The sequence below is a fragment of the Protopterus annectens genome, chromosome 8.part0, assembly GCF_019279795.1.
Source record: "Protopterus annectens isolate FY-2018-M chromosome 8.part0, PAN1.0, whole genome shotgun sequence".
NCBI classification, from domain to species: Eukaryota; Metazoa; Chordata; order Ceratodontiformes; family Protopteridae; genus Protopterus; species Protopterus annectens.
This window is the reverse complement of record NC_056741.1, coordinates 1,041,953,348-1,041,971,856: the sequence shown is the minus strand read 5'-3', so window position 1 is coordinate 1,041,971,856 and position 18,509 is coordinate 1,041,953,348. Positions and strand designations below refer to the sequence as shown.

At 44.0% G+C, this 18,509-nt stretch overlaps 1 protein-coding gene across 1 annotated transcript in view; it reads left to right on the top strand.

Moving 5' to 3' along the window:
* LOC122809211 (sodium channel modifier 1-like) overlaps positions 1-18,509 on the top strand; it is a 366,965-nt gene that overhangs the window by 176,047 nt on the left and 172,409 nt on the right. The window contains exon 3 of the mRNA XM_044080522.1: positions 12,320-12,408. Coding sequence (XP_043936457.1) covers positions 12,320-12,408 — 89 coding nt within the window. The remainder of the gene's footprint in view (positions 1-12,319; positions 12,409-18,509) is intronic.

Below are 18,509 nucleotides of genomic sequence, written 5' to 3'. Positions count from 1 at the left end.
GTACACAGTAAATAAAAAGAAATCAAAACTAGTACCCTCTCAAGAGATAATATTCCTGGGTGCAAGCTTAAATACAACTGCCCAGATGGCTTATCTCACGCCAGACAAACAGAGACAACTGACTTCTTAATTCAAAATGTTGGCAACAAAGACCCAGTTATCTGCAAGAAAAATTCTGCAGGCTTTGGGCTTCATGGCATCCTGCATACTGCTAATTCCATATGCCAGACTGCATATGAAGAAACTGCAATGGTATCTGAGAAGTGTTTGGACTCAACATTGCCACAGCCTGGAAACATTAATTACCCTCATTCCTTGCCTGCAACAGGAGTTTCGATGGTGGGCACAGGCCTGTCACCACAACAAGGGACAGCCATTCACTTTACCCACAGCCAGGCAGACACTAACAACAGATGCATCAGATTATGCCTGGGGGGCCCAGATGACAGGAAAATGTATTCAGGGCACATGGCCCGCAAGCCAGATGCATCTTCATATCAATCAAAAAGAGATGCTAGCTGTTCAGAATGCCCTGACAGCTTTCAAGGATCTACTTCATCCAGGACAACTACTAATAAAGACGGACAATACTACAGTCATGTGGTACATAAACAAGCAGGGAGGCACACATTCCTACCCCCTCTGCAGACAAGCCATGACTTTGTGGGACACAGCATTGACCTATCAAGTTCACCTGCAAGCACAATTCCTGCCAGGAAAAATAAATACTCTGGCAGAAGAACTAAGCAGAAAGCTCATGGATCCCCACGAGTGGAAACTGGATCCACAAGTCTTCAGCATGATAACAAGGAAATGGGGATGCCCAGACATAGACCTATTTGCCTCCCCTCACAACTGCCAACTACAGAAATAATGCACAAGAATTTACCACAAGCAAGCATGGAAAGTGGATGCCCTATCCTTCAGCTGGAAAAACCTAACAGTATATGCCTTTCCCCCACTGCCTCTCCTCCCCAAGGTACAGGTCAGACAAGAGAAGCCAAAAATGATACTGATTGTCCCAGACTGGCCACGCCAGCACTGGTACCCAATCATAAAGAACTTGTCTCAAGGACCAGCCTGGACATTACCTCAAACTTCTTACTTATTGACCCAACAAAACAATCAGATCCTGCACAGCCACATCAGTACCTTAAATCTGGCAGCATAGCGGATAATGTAGCCATTCAGAACACTCCACTCTCCAAAGCTGTAATGGATGTTATCTTGGAGGACAGGAGGCCCAGTACCAGGAAATCATATGCAGAAAAATGGAAGAGATTCTGTGCTTGGAACAAGGAATTGACATGTTTGTACCAAATATTCCTCAGATTTTACAATATTTAACTGAGATGCTGGACAAAGGCCTATCCTTTTCATCAATTAAGATTCATGCCTCTGCCATTTCAGCCCATTACAATACAGAACCACCTATTTTTTCTCATTCATTACTAAGGCAGTTCCTCAGAGGTGCCAAAAATATAAGACCCCCAAGAAGAGCACCAATACCTGCATGGGACCTAAATTATGTCTTGGAGAAACTCACACTGCCTCCTTTTGAGCCAGCCTCAACAGCGGATATTAAATTCTTATCCTGGAAAACAGCTCTGCTCCTAGCAATAACCTCTGCAAGACAAGTCTCGGAGTTACAGGCACTCATGGCTGTGGAACCTTTTATCATTTTCCATCCAGACAGGGTTTCTCTGAGGACGAACCCTACATTTATGCCTAAGGTGGTGTCCAGTGTGGCCCTTAACCAAACCATTCACTTACCTACCTTTTATCCAAACCCACAGAACAAGGGTGAGAGACTTCTGCATTCTTTGGACATACACAGACAGCTACACTTCTACTTGGACAGAACTAAAGCTTTCAGAAAGACTGAGCAACTTTTAGTAGCATATGCTGCAGGATCACAAGGAAAGGCTATCTCAAAACAGACTGTTTCAAAATGGATAGGCCATTGCATTCGTTTCTGCTACTCACAGCATGGCAAATCTGTGCCTAAGGGCATTAGGCCACATTCTACCAGAGCAGTAGCCACTTCAGCAGCCTTCCTCAGAGGAGTACCAACCAAAGACATCTTAGAGGCTGCAACTTGTAGTTCAGTGCACACTTTTACAAAGCACTACCACTTACCTCTTGTTAGAAAAATATATAATAATAATGTGCATGTTTAGTGCATTCGAAGTTTAAAAGGGTTAATACATTTATTCTGTTCACACTGCATGAATCTGCACAGCTATTAGAAACTTAACAAGAGGCATTTCATTTTTGCTAAAGTCATGAAACTTAACAAAGAGATATTCATTTCTGCTTATGTTATGATAAAGTATGCAGCTGCTAGAAGCATTGATAAAGAAAACAATAGATGCTTGAAAGTATAAACCATAGTCAGCATTACTTGCACTAAAGCTAGAAATGTACCTTGAATCCAGACAAAATGTAAAACATGTATTAGAACAGTACAATTGAAGAATTGAAAAGTTAAAATGGGCTAAAATAAGCCCAAGGCCAGGTTGTTTTTCTCAAAATGTTTTGCAAGCTAGCAAATAATCTAACCTAGTCAGCAATAAGTCTAGTAACATTTTCTGTAGAACATACAGAAAGCTGTGTCTAACTACGTCAGCAATAGAATAGTAACATTTTCTGTGTGACAGGAAGAGAACTGTATAAGAATAACATACTAATCACCAGTAATTCAGACAAACCTTGTGCCTACATGCTTTGTCTCCTTGCTGCAAGTAATAAAGGGTGCCTTGCTTGAACCTAACGTGAATTGGTCTTTGAAGTTTTTTCCTTTGACACCTCTCTACTCTAAATCCAGAGCAGGCTTTGCCACTGCAGTTCTGCAGGGCCTCATAGCCTCTCCTAATCCTATTTAGCCCAGCCACCCATCCTCAGCTTTGGGATTCAACCCAAGAGTAATGACTGCAACAGTGAAACACGATTAACATAGTACAGTTGTGTACCTACCATAAATGTAGATGTTCGAGTGTATTCACTGTTGCAGTCCAGGTTACCCTCCCACCATCCCCATTTCATTTGCTGGGTCTTATCTGTACTTCTCTATTCTATACAACCTATGTGGTGTATTTGCTTGTAGATGAAGGAAATGTTTACCTTAGTGCATGCATGTTTTTGGCATAATCTATTTGGCATACCCTTTTGGGGGCACCTGACATCTGGGGCAAGAAAAACTGAAGAAAATGGCGTTGGCTGCATCTTTTATACCCCTGGCGCACTGACGTCAGGAAAGAGGCGACAACAACCAATGCCGGACCAAGACTTTGGAATTCAGGCCGACTGCGGGTAGCCTGCCAACAGGATAACCCAAGAGTAATGACTGCAACAGTGAGTACACTCTAACATCTACATTTATGGTGGGTACACAACTGTACTTTACTAATACCCCAAACTAGTCAGTAGAGCAGTGCATAACAGGACACGTCTGCTCCACTGAGATTTGTAACTACTATGGGGGCAAGACTAGAGTGGCCGCAGTTGTACAGCAGTTAGCATTGTCACCTCACAGCAAGAGGTTCTCCGGTTCGTTTCTCGGCTGGGGTGCCTTCTGTGTGGAGTCTGCATGTCCTCCCTGTGGTCGCGTGGGTTTCCTTTGAGTACTTCGGTTTCCTCCCACATTCCAAAGACATGCAGTAGCTGGATGGGACACTATAAATTGTCCGTAAGTGCGAGTGTTTGTATGAGTGAGTGGTATGATGAACTAATGAGGCAGGGCTAGCCACCCAGTGGTGTAAATCTTGGCTTGAGATGATTGTTACACTTGAAGTGACATGTGCAAAACGGGAAAAATCGGTTGAGGATGGATGGATAGGGGGCAAGACTAACATTAGGAAACACCTTGCACTTTGCTATAGTGCCTCTCGTGCAAATCTGTAGACCATGTAAGACATAATGACCATGTTATAGCCTATTATGGTGCCCCCTGAGGGAGGAGGGCCCTGTTGGGCAAAATAGGCCCAATTGGCCGAAGGCCAGCCTTGGCCTGGGTTTCCCACATGATGCTGAAATTGACAAAATAGATTAATGGTGAATGAGTTTGTACTGCATGCAGGTGTAAATAAATTAATTTTAAGAAATGTATTGCCAGGGATCTATTTAGGCAACTTGTAATTCATTTGTTCGGTGTACCATATAGAGGTTTATAATGTAGTCTCCGATCATAACGTGTATTTTGTGTGTTTGAGACATGGATGCCAAGAAATTCACCTCAAAAACAAAGCTCAAGAGATGAATCTTGACATCCATGTCAGATACACTTAATACTATGATACGATTGGAGATCCAGTCATAATTCTTTGTAGTACATAGAGATTTGTATGTTCCATGCACCGCTAGTTTCACAAGAGTGAAATATATAAAAAAAAACACAAAGTGTTGTGCTGTTTTTAAAAGCCGGTAAAGCAGAGGGGAAGTGATTAACATCCTTACATATTCCCTATACAAGGGAAGCAGTTTGATTCAAAATACTGGCTGTAATGTAGGTGACATCAAGCAGAAACAAGAGTTGAAATGAAGCCATTCCATGTTCTGCTGCTGCTGTGTACTATTCAGTGATGTCAGGTTTTAGTGGAAGATGCAATCTAAACAGCACAGCACATAGGGGGTCCTTAACAATTGATATTATGTTGTCCCTATCTCGCCTTCCTTCGACTCGGCCGCATTCTAAACCCCAAGAGCTTAGACTGGCTCCAGGCTAGACCCTATCCCAACATGCCTAGCGAGAGTTACCCGGATCTCGTTTGCCCCTTGAAGCTTCGGGATTGCTGATGACTGGCTCAGGCTAAGTTAGATTGTTTTTTCTAATTATCTCTTGTAAAATGTTGTTATTTGGTAGCATAGTTATTGCTGTAGGTCGGTAGAATCTTGTGTTTGTCTATCCCTCTAACTACCGCTTGCTTAGTTGCTGTTTATTGTTGAGGCTGTCATTTCTTTATCTCTCAGGTCTACCCTTTCTCTTCTTTCTAACTTGCAAATCCGTTTAAGTTAGAAGATTCATCCTACACTTTCAGCCCGTTTTAGTTTGAGGGCTTTACCTTATTTCCCTTCTGTACCTCGTCCTACACGTTCAGCCCATTTTAGTTTGAGGGCTTTACCTTATTTCCCTTCTGTACCTAAGGAGCTAGCCATTTAAGTTAGAGGCATCTCCTTAGCTGGAGGTGTTGTCATTTGACTTAGACTCTCCTCCTTCTGTTTCTTTCCCCTTTCAAAAAAAAAACCCTTTTGCTGTCTGTTTTTTTGGCTGAGTGTCTCCTTCCATTCTGTTATCTCTGTTGTAGTATCTTGTTGTTGTATTTTGTGGTAAATATGTCCAAAGAATGACTGTAAATTGACTCTCCAGCTGACACAGACATCCTGCAAAAGGGTCTCACAGAGACAAACACCTGGTGTCAAAGTCACGGCCTCAAGCTGAATGCCAAAAAATGCATAGTAATCCCATTTGGGAAAAACAAAGTACCTACAAACTACCACATAGATGGGAATCCACTAAGTACAGAAGAAGTAATTAGGAACCTGGGTACTCAAGTAGATAGCATGCTCTCCTTTGATAACCACATAGCCAAAACGGTCAGGAAATCCTTCTATGTGGCACACCTGATCACAAAGGGTTTCTCATCCAGATCCAAGGAGGTGATTGTGCCCCTTTACTCCTCACTCATTAGGCCCATAATAGAGTACAATGCCCCATTTGGGATGTACCTCACTAGACACCTGCAACAACTAGAAAGACCACAGAAGTACCTCACTAAGAAGATTAAGGGCCTTAAACAATTACCCTATGAAGCACGACTAAAGAAGCTCCAGCTCTTCTCAGTCGCTTACCGTCTGCTCAGAGGTGACCTATGCCTGACCTATAGGGCCATGTCAAACCCTGAACTAATGGACATGCTTCACCTCAAAAAAACGAGATCCCTCAGAACCACTCGTTCTAGCGACTTGAACCTATGTACAACAATAAACAGGACATGCTGGAGGGATAGATTCTTGTCCCAGCAACTCACCTCACTCTGGAATAGAATCCCAATCCATATTCGACAGAGCTCCTCTCCGACCCTCTTCAAGAGAAATCTTGATGAGTGGATGGGTAATCGTAAGTACTACCCTGGGATCACTTCAGGAGCCCTGTTGACAGAGGCCCAGGTTACTAATCTAATGGGGAGGCGAAAGCCATCACTCTGTGGCTAGGCTTATAAATGCCCATGGGTAGATAGCCTAGTACTTACCTATGAACCTATAAGAAACTTCGAAAGAATCCAAGCCTTCTGGATTCAAGAAGTGTGATTCCTACACCCAAATGATGTCTCTAACCGATAGTCATACCAGCTGCATATACTGTTTGGGAGCTGTTCACCTGCAGGACTGTTGTTCCATTTGTCATGGCTTTAGCTCTAGAGTCCTGCAGGAGTGCAAGAACAAGCCAATCTTGAGAGAATTATTGAAGGGGCCTGTTGAGGCATCGAAGGATGGGAATCGGACAGGAATATATGACAAACCTTCCAAATTGGCATCTTCATCGGCTCCGGCCTCGGAACCTTCAAAGGGCAAAGACAAACCGTTACGTTCAATGGATCCAATAGCTATCCGGTCCGACAATGCCTTATCTCCTTCGGTTCCATCAGTATCTTCAGAACCATCTAGGAGCCATAAGCTATCCAGGTCTCCCTGCTTGGAACCGGTGCTTTCTGTGCCACAGTCTCCATTTCTCCAGTCTGTGGCGGGCAGTCACTGATCGTCCACCCATTCCTCTTGATCATCCAGGAGCCTTTCTGATGATGATGTGGAGAGAGTGGTGAAGAGGCTACTCAGGACACCGGCCTTGGCTAAAATTCTATCGAGCCCAGCCCATATGGTAGTGGAGCTGACTGTCCAACCTGCTTTGTCGTCAATTCCTCCTTCGACTCACCTGAGTTTGAAGCCGGAATGCGTGGAGGTCATTGTGGTGGAACCATCAGATCTGAAAACCCTGGGACTCTCGGGTCCGACATCAGCTCCGATCCCATCAATACCACCTTCGCTCGAGGGATCTGGGGGCCAACACTACCTCATCGGCTCCAGTGGGGGAGAGAGATCAGACCCTTGTTGGACCTACTCTCCCACTCGGAGCTTTGGCGCAGGTGAGTTCCGCGCCTACATCAGCCTAGGAGTTATCACCCTCAGTTTGGAGGAGATCTCCTGGCTCTTCAGAGCCAGAGATTCTGTCAGGCTGGGATCATGGTGCCTTCGAGGTGATGAGGAGTGTGCTGTCCTCTCAGACCGCTCCACCCTCGACTCCAGTTGCTCCTTCCCCTTCCAGGCCAGTGTCCACCTCCGAACCACCCCTCCTTTCCAGGCATAGGGAACCAATGTCCCAGGATGCCCCTTCGGGCGACCCCCCCCCCTTCCAGAACCTCTCCAGAGCACCCCTTGGAGGAGGTTTCTCGGAAGAGGACTTGTAAGAGGAAGTATTTGGACTCTCCTGATTCCCTGACATTGGACACGGACTTGGAGGACTCGGAAGGGTCCCCACAGACCACCTCTGAGGATGTCTCATTTTCAGACATCCTGGAAATCCTCAAGCAGAGGGGTGGCTGGAAATCCCTTTCCCTTTCTGAAGACGAGTCTGTGTACCTGGACGCATTCGGTTCCCGACCCGCCACCTCTTGGGTGTCTTTGCCCTTTGATCCACTGCTAGGTGTAGTAAGTCGAAAGGCGTGGAGCTCTCCAGAATCGATGGAACCAGTTCCGCGGAGACCCATTAAGTTTATCACTGCACCGGACGACAAACATTTCCTGACTAAGGGCATGCCAGTTGATTCTGTGGTGGTTGCGGTAGCCACAAAGAAGGAATTAACAGAAACCTCTTCTTTTGTCCATCCGCCGAACAAGGATTCCCATACAATGGACAGTTATGGAAAGTGTGTTTTTTCTTCAGTGGCCTTTACCCTTAGATCACTGAATTATTTGTCCCATTTTACCCGTCCCAGAGGGATATCCTGAAAGAGCTAGGAGATACCTACAGGATCCTACAGCTGCAGGCAGAGCTGCTTCTCAGCTTGCAAATTTATCTTCTGCAGTTAGCTCATCCATGCATCTTATCTCCTATGCAGCTGATGGAGCGAGCAGGGCAGCAGGCACAGGAGTAGTCTTATGGAGACTTTCCTGGATGCTCCTTTGTCAGTTCGTGGAGCCCTTCAAGTTCTCCTTTACCAACTCCCCATTTGATGGCTCATCATTGTTCGGGCCCAAGGTATAAGAGACTTTCACCAGGTGCAAGCAAGATGGCAAAACTCTCTCTGCCATGGGAATACGTTTCTCCGCGCCTACTAGACCTTATCCCAAAGGTCAAAAAGGTGGGAAAATGTGGTTCCGGAAATCCCAGGGAGCTTCGCCTGATGCACGTGGCGACTTTTCCCCAGGGGCAGAGGAGAGAGCAATAATGGGAGAAGCTGCCCTCGCAGCAGAGGGGGGTCTGCAGAGTCAGGGTGACAGATATATTCTCTGGTAGGCCCTTCCAGCACTCCTGAAAGGAGGCCTGCCTGTCCACCTCTGGAGGCAGTTGGGGGTAGATTGTCACTGTACCCAGAAGCCTGGCAAAGTATCACAAAAGACACCTGGGTAATAGTCTGTAATATCCAGGGGCTACAGTATTCCTTTCTCCATGCCACCTCTTCCCAGAAAACAAAAATCCATCCCAGATGTGCCACCCAGTCTAAGGGAACAAGCAACCCTAGAAGTTTAAAAGGTTTCTAGAAAAACGAATCATCCAAGAAGTCCCTGCAGACCAAATCGGATGCAGAACTTACTCAAGGTTCTTTTTAGTTCCAAAGAAAACGGGACTGGAGGCCTATTTTGGATCTCAGCAGACTCGTCTGTCAAGAAGACAAAGTTCTGGATAGTGACACTGCAGTCCATACTCCCCTTTTTGGGAAAGGACAATTGGATGTGCTCCATCGATCTCTAGGATGCCTACTACTATATCAAGATAGATAGGAGATGAAGAGATATCTATGCTTCCAGCTGGGAGCCAGTCACCGCCAGTTCAGAGCTCTGCCCTTTGGTCTCTTCACAGCCCCCATGGTGTTCAGCAAATGCATGGTAGTAGTCACGGCTCAGCTGAGGCATCTAGGATTCCGGGTGTTTCCATATTTAGACGACTGGCTCCTTAATGCCACCATCAAGCATCAACTAACCGAGGCAAGGGACACCACAATTCGCCTTTGCTCACAGCTAGGCATCACTATAAACTACGAAAAGTCTGCCTTGTTGCCCTGTCAATATATTACATTTATAGGGTCAGATTTAGATACAAAAGACATGATAGCAAAATTGCCTCAGGAGAGGGTGTCTGCCATTCGACATCAGGTCTCAGTCGTAATCGAGAGAAAAAAGATTCAGGCAAGATTTGTTCTCAAAGTCCTGGGCTCAGTGGCAGCAGCAATAACACTAGTTCCCTTTGCGCGCTTCCACATGAGGATATTACAGTGGCTCCTATTTGCTCATGCAAGATCTACCCATGTCACATGAAATACTCATCACAGAGACCTGCAAGAAGGACCTAAAATGGTGGCTTCAATCTATGCAGCTGACGATAGGCAGACCATTCATCCTCCACCAACCAGTAGCCACAGTGACCACGGACACTTACCAGATAGGGTGGGGAGGCAGTATCTGGGACAGACTGTTCAAGGAACTTGGCAACAACATGAGTACCACTTGCACATCAACGTCCTAAAGATGAGAGCGGTGCTGCTGGTGTTGCAAGCACTACAGGGCTCTCTACCTACAGACAATATGTCAGTAGTGTGCTAAATCAACAAGCAAGTCGGAACCAGATCCCACCCCTTGTGCCGAGAGGCTCTAAGAGTATGGCAGTGGGCAATGTCTTCTCAGTGCTTTCTGATTGCGATGCACATTCCGTGGAAATCCAGTGTGATAGCAGACAAGCTAAGCAGGGCTTTCCTTATGCCTCACGAGTGGACCCTGAAGCAGGATATTGCGAACCAAATTTTTCACAAGTGGAGTCAGCCTTGCTGCGACCTTTTTACCACCTCCATCAATACCAAATGCAGCAGTTATTTCACCCTAGTTCCCCATCGGGACAGTCACCCAGGTATGCACTTGTTCACGATTGGCCCAAGGTTCTTCAGAAAGCACAATCGTTGGGTTGCAAACTAATACTCATCGCCCCTTACTGGCCTCGTTAAATATGGTTCCCCTTTCCATGGCCCCATCTCCAGGTGGAGCCTTGGATCTGGGATCCAGTTCCAGACCTTCTGGTGCATCACTCTGGTACGCTGCATCCTTCCATACAAATCCTCAAGCTGACAGCTTGGTTCCTAAACTTCCCGTCTTAGCCAGGCTTCCTTACATCTCCCCAGTGGTACAACATATTTTAATTTCCTCTCACAAATCCTCAACGAGAAAACATTATACTAGCAAATGGAAATGGTTCTCTTGTTGAACAGCCAAAAATAGTGTTGACCCTTTTACTGCACCTATTTCAAAGATCCTCGAATTTCTCGCTGAAACTTTTAACCAAGGAGCAGCAGCAGCAACTATCCGAGTTCAGCTGGCTGTTATTTCCAACTTTCATGTGGGAGAAATGGGTTCCAACGATGTCCCACAGGTTATGCAAAGCTTTCCTAAAAGGTACTATCCTCTTGAAACCCCCAATAAGAGAACCACCTCCTCCTTGGTATCTAAATTTAGTCCTAGCTGCCTTGATTCTTCCTCTTTTTGAACCGGCTAATACTTGTTCTCTGAAATTCTTGACTTGGAAAACTATGTTCTTGACTGCAATTACCTCAGCTAGGAGGGTATCAGACTTACAAGCTCTATCCATTCATCCCCCTTACTTAATTTTTCACAAAGATAGGGTTTCTCTCAGAACCAATCCCTCCTTCCTACCAAAAGTTTGCTCATAGTTCAATCTGAATCAATCAATAGAACTACGTGTATTTTCCCTAATGGCAACAAGGCGGAATATAAACTCCATCAACTGGATGTTCATAGACAGTTATGTTTTTACTTGCACAGGACATATGAATTCAGAAAATCTGACCAATTGTTTGTATCCTTTGCAGAAAGCAGAAAGGGAACTTCAGTCTTAAAAGTAACTTGATCAAAATGGCTTTCAGACACCATCACTTATGTCTATAATTCACAGAACAAGCAGCTGCCAGGAACAATTTGAAGACATTCAACTAGGGCCTTGTCTACCTCTACTGCCATTCAGGCCAGACTGCCTTTAGACTCCATTTGTGAGGCAGCTATGTGGGTTAATCCCCATACCTTCATCACTCATTACAAAGTAGATGTGGCCTCCCAGACCAGAGCATCCTTTGGTTCTACGGTCCTGAAGAGTCTATTCCATTGAGCCACCCAAGAGAAAGGTGCTGGGGACGCGGGCCCAACCAGCAAGAAGGAAGGCGAGATAGGGACAACATAACATAAAGAAGTTATGTACTCACCATAGCGTGCTATGTTTGTTGTCTTTGATCTCGCCTTCCTTCTTGCATCCCACCCTCCTTTCCCCCTCCTGGAATATTGAGAGGAATTATCCATCATTTGGCTGCATAAGCTGTGATTCCCTCCCTGCCTTATGAGTTGGATAGACTTAGAGTCCTTCTACTACTATCTTGGTGGAATATATAGATCGATATATACATATATATATATATATATATATATATATATATATATATATATATAATATAGTTTATATACTTGTCTATATTTGCACGTTAAAGTCTAGTGTTGTGGGTTATCACAAACGAGATCTGGGTAACTCTCGCTAAGCATATTGGTATAGGGTCTAGCCTCAAGCCAGTGGAAGCTCTCGAGCTTTAGAATGCGGCCGAGTTGGAGCTGAAGATCGTATCCGAACCCAACCAGCAAGAAGAAAGGCGAGATCAAGGAAAACAAACATGGAACGTTATGATGAGTACATAACTTCTTTTTAAGCACACTTCTAACCATTGTTAATGTCTGGTCTTGAGCTAGAGTGGTGATGGACCAACATGTTATTTAACTGTTAATAGAGCGTAATCACAGCACTTCATACATATGTAGTTATGCACTGTATTATTTATCCATCTGCAACCATAATTGTTTATTTTCTAAACTGTGCATTAATTCAGGTACAAATGTGCCCTGTTTTTTTTTTTTTTTTTTTTTTAAATAGTTGTGTAAATGTGTTATTGTTTGCAACCATTTCTATTTGCTTTCCCTGGACCTCTGCTGCAAATGTACTTTGGCTCATCTGGATATTTCTGGTAAATAAAAAAGAAATTATTATGCCATTTTTTTCCCTTAGGTATGCCTGCACAGTGTGTTCCTATCGTCCAGTCTTTGACACACTAGACATGTTGACTGTGCACCGGTCTGGCAAGAAACACATAGCAAGTAAGTTTCTAGATTCCGTGTATTGGATACTGTTTTCTACAGGTTCTGGAGGGAAGATCTCTAGTTCAATTAGAAATTGAAATAATATTGAGCACATTTGCTAATGGAATATATGGCTAGTACAGAAGACAACAAATACCTCTCTGCCTTCATATGCTGTCAGTTACACAATATGAAGAAATTAATGATGAGCACTGTAGTGCGATTTAATTTTTTTTCATGTGCCTGTTTTCTTCATATATCATGTGGTTTAGACAAAATTCTGGTATATATTCAATTTGGGACATTTTTCTGAAGTGTTGCACAGAAGAAAGCCATTTGTGATTTTTTTTTTCTCATTTCCTCAATTTTGCAGCAACTGGTGTAACTGAAAACTGATTGCCTTTGGTGATCATGAGTGTAGGTGAGTTCATTTGTATGGGACCTTGAGGTCTATAAGCATCTGTCTAAAGGCTAGCATGGCAGAGATGTAGACATGAGTCCTCATCAGATTTCATTTAGACATCTTTAGCTTGATATTTTAAGGTTTCAAGACCCTGTACTAGAGGCTAGCCTAATCACATTAATACTCGCAGTATATTGTTGACTGAAGGATTTGGACTGTAAACACAGAGACTGAACATCAAACGTTTTAAAAGCATCATGCCTAATTAGTCACTTCTGCAGAAATGAAATGTGCATCTCCTGGAATAAAGGTGATTGAAATGAGGGAGAAGAAAGCAAGAATTCTCACCTGTTCTTAAATATCTTAACAGAGGCATCCCTATTCTGTTATTTAATCCTAATGCAACTTGTGTGGAAGTTTAGCTTGTTCTTAAATTTCCACCATAGAGGCACAGATGTATCAAGACTTTTCAGATGTATTTTCCTTATACCATCTCTGCAGAGGTTGCTAGAGCCATCCCTGTTTCCTATTTAATGTACTGACTTCTATACATTCTTATGTCCACCTGTTAAAATTCCTGCCTTTTTAATCTTTATCAGATTAGCTTGCTGTCTTTGCAGATAAGCATAGTACCCTTTCGGGTGCTTTACAACAGCTAGAACTTAGTGTGCTTTTTGGTATGAGTATTTGTATTGATGTATGCATGTATCCGGACATTGTTTAGGTAAACATCCTGCAAGAATGAAGTTAAAGTTTTTATTATTTTTTGCTTTCTATGTAAAAGAGTTTCTGACTTGGGTAAGTTGCCATTTATGAATCCGTTGTAAGATACAGGAAATGAAACAACATGGGGTACATGTAGATGGTTGAAATTTGGAAAACTTCCCTGTTCTCTTATGATGTTCTGCTTTACTGAATATGAAGCATTTCTTAATGTTGGACTTGTAATAAGAGGTTTATTTCTTGAAAATAAGCCAAACAAAGGAATGCTTTCCGTGTTTGGGCCTTGTACCAAGCTGCCTAAGTTGCACTGACAGTCTGTCATCACACATCTCCAATATTTTTTTTCATGCTTATTGTTTGAAAAAAACTCCACTACTGCATCCCATTTGCTTATCTGAGTAACTGTGTATCGTGTAGATCTAATTTTGGGACAGTTGATGTATTCCTCATTTGTGATTATTTGTTTGTTTGCTTAATTGGGGTGAGACCCATTTTTGCTGGTGGCTTGGGAGTACTGACTATTTCTGACTTGTTTGAAATCATACAGTAGGCAAATGGAAACTGAAGGAAACAAAGTTGGAGCTAAAGATCAAGTTCATTAGCAAGTCATAGTCTTAATGGTCTGTGCTAAACTGATTTGCCCATTGTGTGATCTAGGCTTAGGTACTGTTTCTTGACAATGCTGTTTCCCTGTTTGCACACAGTAAATTATCTTCTGTTCAGGCTGAACTACTGTTGCCATATACAAGATCATTTTTCATGGCACTTATGTATGAACAAATACTTTCAATGTTTCTCTGGCTTTTCCCTTCATATTGTTAACTTTGCTGATACAGTAACTGAGCTTACGGGTACAGTGGATACCTTATAGGTTCATACTAGGCTATCTGCCCCAGGGCATTTATAAGCCTAGCCAGAGTGTGTTTGGCTTTCGCCACCCATTTTAAATTAATTTTGCTATGCCCTTTTTCGAGGATAGTATACTGTGCCGCTGTCTAACAGTGACACAGAAGTGATACCCGGGGAAAACCTACGATCTCCCATCCACTCATCAAAATTCCTCTTGAAGAGAGTCAATGGGGGACTCTGCCTAACCTGGACTGGGATTTTATTCCAGAGTGAAGGGAGCCTCTGGGTTATGAATCTGTCCCTCCAGCATGTCCTATTTATTTCAGTGCTGAGGTTCAAGTCTCTCGAGAGCGTAGCTCGATGGGATTTGGATTTTCTGAGGTGCAGCTTGTCCATTAATTCCGGGTTGGACATGGCTTTATACGTCAGGCACAGATCGCCTCTGAGCAGGCGGTATGCCACTGAGTAGAGCTGGAGTTTCTTTAACCGGGCAGCATATGGCATCTGTTTGAGCCCTTTGATCCTCTTGGTGAGGTACTTTTGGGGTCTTTCCAGTTGCTGCAGGTGTCTGGTAAGGTACATCCCAAAAGGGGCATTGTACTCAATTATGGGCCTGATGAGGGATGAGTAAAGAGGCACGATGACCTCCCCTGATCTAGATGTGAATCCCTTCATGATTAGGTGGGCTATATAAAATGTTTTTCTAACCACTTTGGCCACGTGGTTGTCAAATGAGAGATTGCTATCAACTTGGGTCCCCAGGTCCCTAATTACTTCTTCTGTACTTAATGGATTACCACCTATATGGTAATTTGTGGGCACTTTGTTTTTGCCAAAGGGATGACTATACACTTTTTGGCGTTTAGCTTGAGGCCATGGCTCTGGCACCAGTTGTCCGTTTCTATGAGGCCCTTTTGGAGGATGCTTGTGTCGGCTGGAGAGTCGATTATGGCGCCCAGTTTGCAGTCATTTGCGAACTTGGTTAGCCACAGTCCTTCCATGTTGGCCTGTACCTCCGAGAAATATATACCGAACAAGAGAGGTCCCAGGACTGAGCCTTGTGGGAAGCCACTTGTAACTGGTTTGGAGTCTGACATGGCTCCAGCAATTCTAACCATGTGGGTTCTGTCCTTGAGCCAGTTTGCAACCCATCTAGTGACATAGGGGTTTATATTTAAGCTGGTGAGCATATCTATAATGCCCGAGTGGGATATTGTATCGAAGGCTTTTTGCGAGGTCCAGGTAGGCTGTGTGGACCACCTTCCCCTCGTCAAAGGCCTTGGTGACTGTTTCAAAGAAATCGACCAGGTTTAAGAGGCAGGATCTGCCCTTAACAAAGCCAAACTGGGTAGGATCCAGTGTCTGTAGGTCCCCAATATCTTTATTTATGAGGTCCATGATGATCCTTTCCATAGCTTTGCAGACCAATCTAGTCAGGCTTATGGGGCGATAGTTTCCAGGATCCGTTGAGGCACCACCTTTGTGGAGAGGGACCACTGTTGCTGTACGCCACTCTTTGGGTACATATCCTGTAGTAAGGCTGAGATTGAACAGTAGTAGTTGTGGCATTTCCATCCAGAGTAGTAACTAATTTCTTTTATTTCACTTGTACAATGGATACCTTACCTTGTGATTGAGCAGTGACTTGTTTTAGCAATACATCATGAACAGGGTGTAGTAAAGCAGAATTTGTCCTTCGCTGTGATTTGGTCATGAGGAAAACAGATATTTAATTTTCCTTCTCGTGGATTTTTCTTTAGAGCAACCAAGATCTTTGTTCATTCTGTAGTGATTTAGGACTTACATCAGTGAATCAACCATTTGAGTTTGTTGGCTAGGAATTTCTAACTACAACTGGCTGGGTTTTAAGAACATAACTCTGCACAGAACATGCATAATACTTGCTAGTACAGGCTCTTTGCATGTACAACATGGTGTGCATACAATGGTGGGATACTCAGTAATTGTTTTTTTTTTTGCATGTCATTAAATCTTTAAATCTTTACAGTTGTTGAAGACTAGGTATTCTACACCACTGATGTACATCCAGGACAAGAATGCATTTCTTCCATTCTGAACAACGTGTAATGAAGGTGAATATTTTAAGTATTTTCAAGCAATTCAGAGTCTTGGTTTAAATTTGAGAGTTGTTATCACATTTTTCAGTGCAGCAAAACAGGCCAGTATCTGTATGTTGCAAAAGCATCAAGGTGGAAATATCTCAAGGAGAGACTTATGATTTACTTGGCGCAAACTTGCCTATCAAAGAGCACTACCTAGATACACCCCCAGTGAATGCTGTTGCTTCTGAATTATCTTGTCTTGCTGAGCAGAGAACTGAGCAGCAGACAGTATGCACTTGATAACCCAGAATTAACCCATATTTGAGACTGTATTAAAAAGTTGTCCATGACTGTTGTTTGGTCTTGAGGACAAACAACCATTTTAATTTCCTTCTCATGAATTTTACTGTAGGATAATCAATGTCTTGGATTATTCTGTCATGATCTGAGGACCTACGTAAGTGAAAAATGTCCGAAATCTCAAAGGAAGCACCCAGATCTGTTCAGTACTGGTGGTCAAGGACACCACATACACAAATGCTGTAGATATAGCCAATCTGCTGGCTGACAGATTCAACGAAAACTTCTCCCCTCTGTTCCCCCATCAGAAAATTAGGATATCCCCAGTACCTGCCCCCCCCCCCCCACCCCTTATCTCTAGGGAACAGGTCATCACTGACCTCTCAAAGGCAAAAAGTACAGCCTCCATGGGACCCGGTAACATCCCTGGCTGCATCCTACATGAACTCGGGCATGAACTTGCAGCACCATTAGGCAGCCTATTCAACCAACGCCTGCGTACTGGCTTTGTCCCAGCCAAGTGGAGGACAGCCAATGTCATCCCATTACACAAAGGTGGAGCATCCACCAATCCGGGAAATTATAGAGCCATCAGCCTAACTATCCTAGTCTGCAGGGCCATGGAATGGATTATCATGGACCTCATTAACAGGGGCATTGGCAACATCCAAACACTTGACCCCACACAGTTTGGCTTTGTCAAGGGGAGGTCATGTCTGTTAAATCTGGTCGGCTTCTTTGAGACGGTCACTAAAGCCATGGATGAGGGGAAGACGGTGCACACTGCCTACCTTGACCTGGTCAAAGCCTTCGACACTATTCCCCACTCGGGCATAGTAGATAAACTCTCTCAACTAGGCTTTAATCCATGTGTTACCAGATAGGTAGCAAACTGGCTCACTGATAGAACCCGCCTAATCAAAATAGGGGAAGATGCCACAAGCAGTAGCCCCATAATGAGCAGCATACCCCAGGGATCGGTCTCGGGGCCTCTGTTATTCAGGATATACTTCTCTGAGGTGCAGGCCAAAGCCAGTGGACTATGGCTGACCAAGTTTGCAGATGACTGCAAGCTGGGTACAGTCATCAATTCCCCAAGTGATGTGGACGTCCTCCAAGATGGTCTCACCCAAACAAATGACTGGTGTCACAAACATGGCCTCAAGCTGAATGTCAAAAAATGCATCATCATCCCTTTTGGGGAAGAGTGACATCCCCACATATTATCACATTAATAACAATGTCTTAAGTACGAAATCAGTAGTGAGGGATTTGGGCACCCAGGTTGATAGCAACCTGACTTTTGACCACCATGTTGCTTCCGTTGTACGGAAAGCTTTTTACATGGCCCACCTGATAAGTAAGGGTATCTCATCCAGGGACAAAGAGGTCATAACAACCCTGTATTCTTCTCTTATAAGGCCAATTATTGAGTCCACCGCCCCCTTCAACATGTACCTCGCAAAGCACATGCAGCAGCAGGAAAGACCACAGAGGTTCCTCACCAGGAGAATCCAGGGCCTCAAACATCTACCCTACACAGATAGGCTAAAAGCCCTGTCCCTCTACTCAGTTTCATACAGACTCCTCAGGGGTGACCTCTGTTTGGCATATAAAGCAATCTCAGACCCCGCCTTGATGGGACTGCTGCATATCCGCAAATCAAGCTCCACTCGAGCAACCCGTATGCGTGACCTCAGCCTGGTCTGTGATATCAATAGGACTTTAGTGGGACAGATTTTTGTCCCAGAGACTTCCCCCATCTGTGGAATAAACTCCCT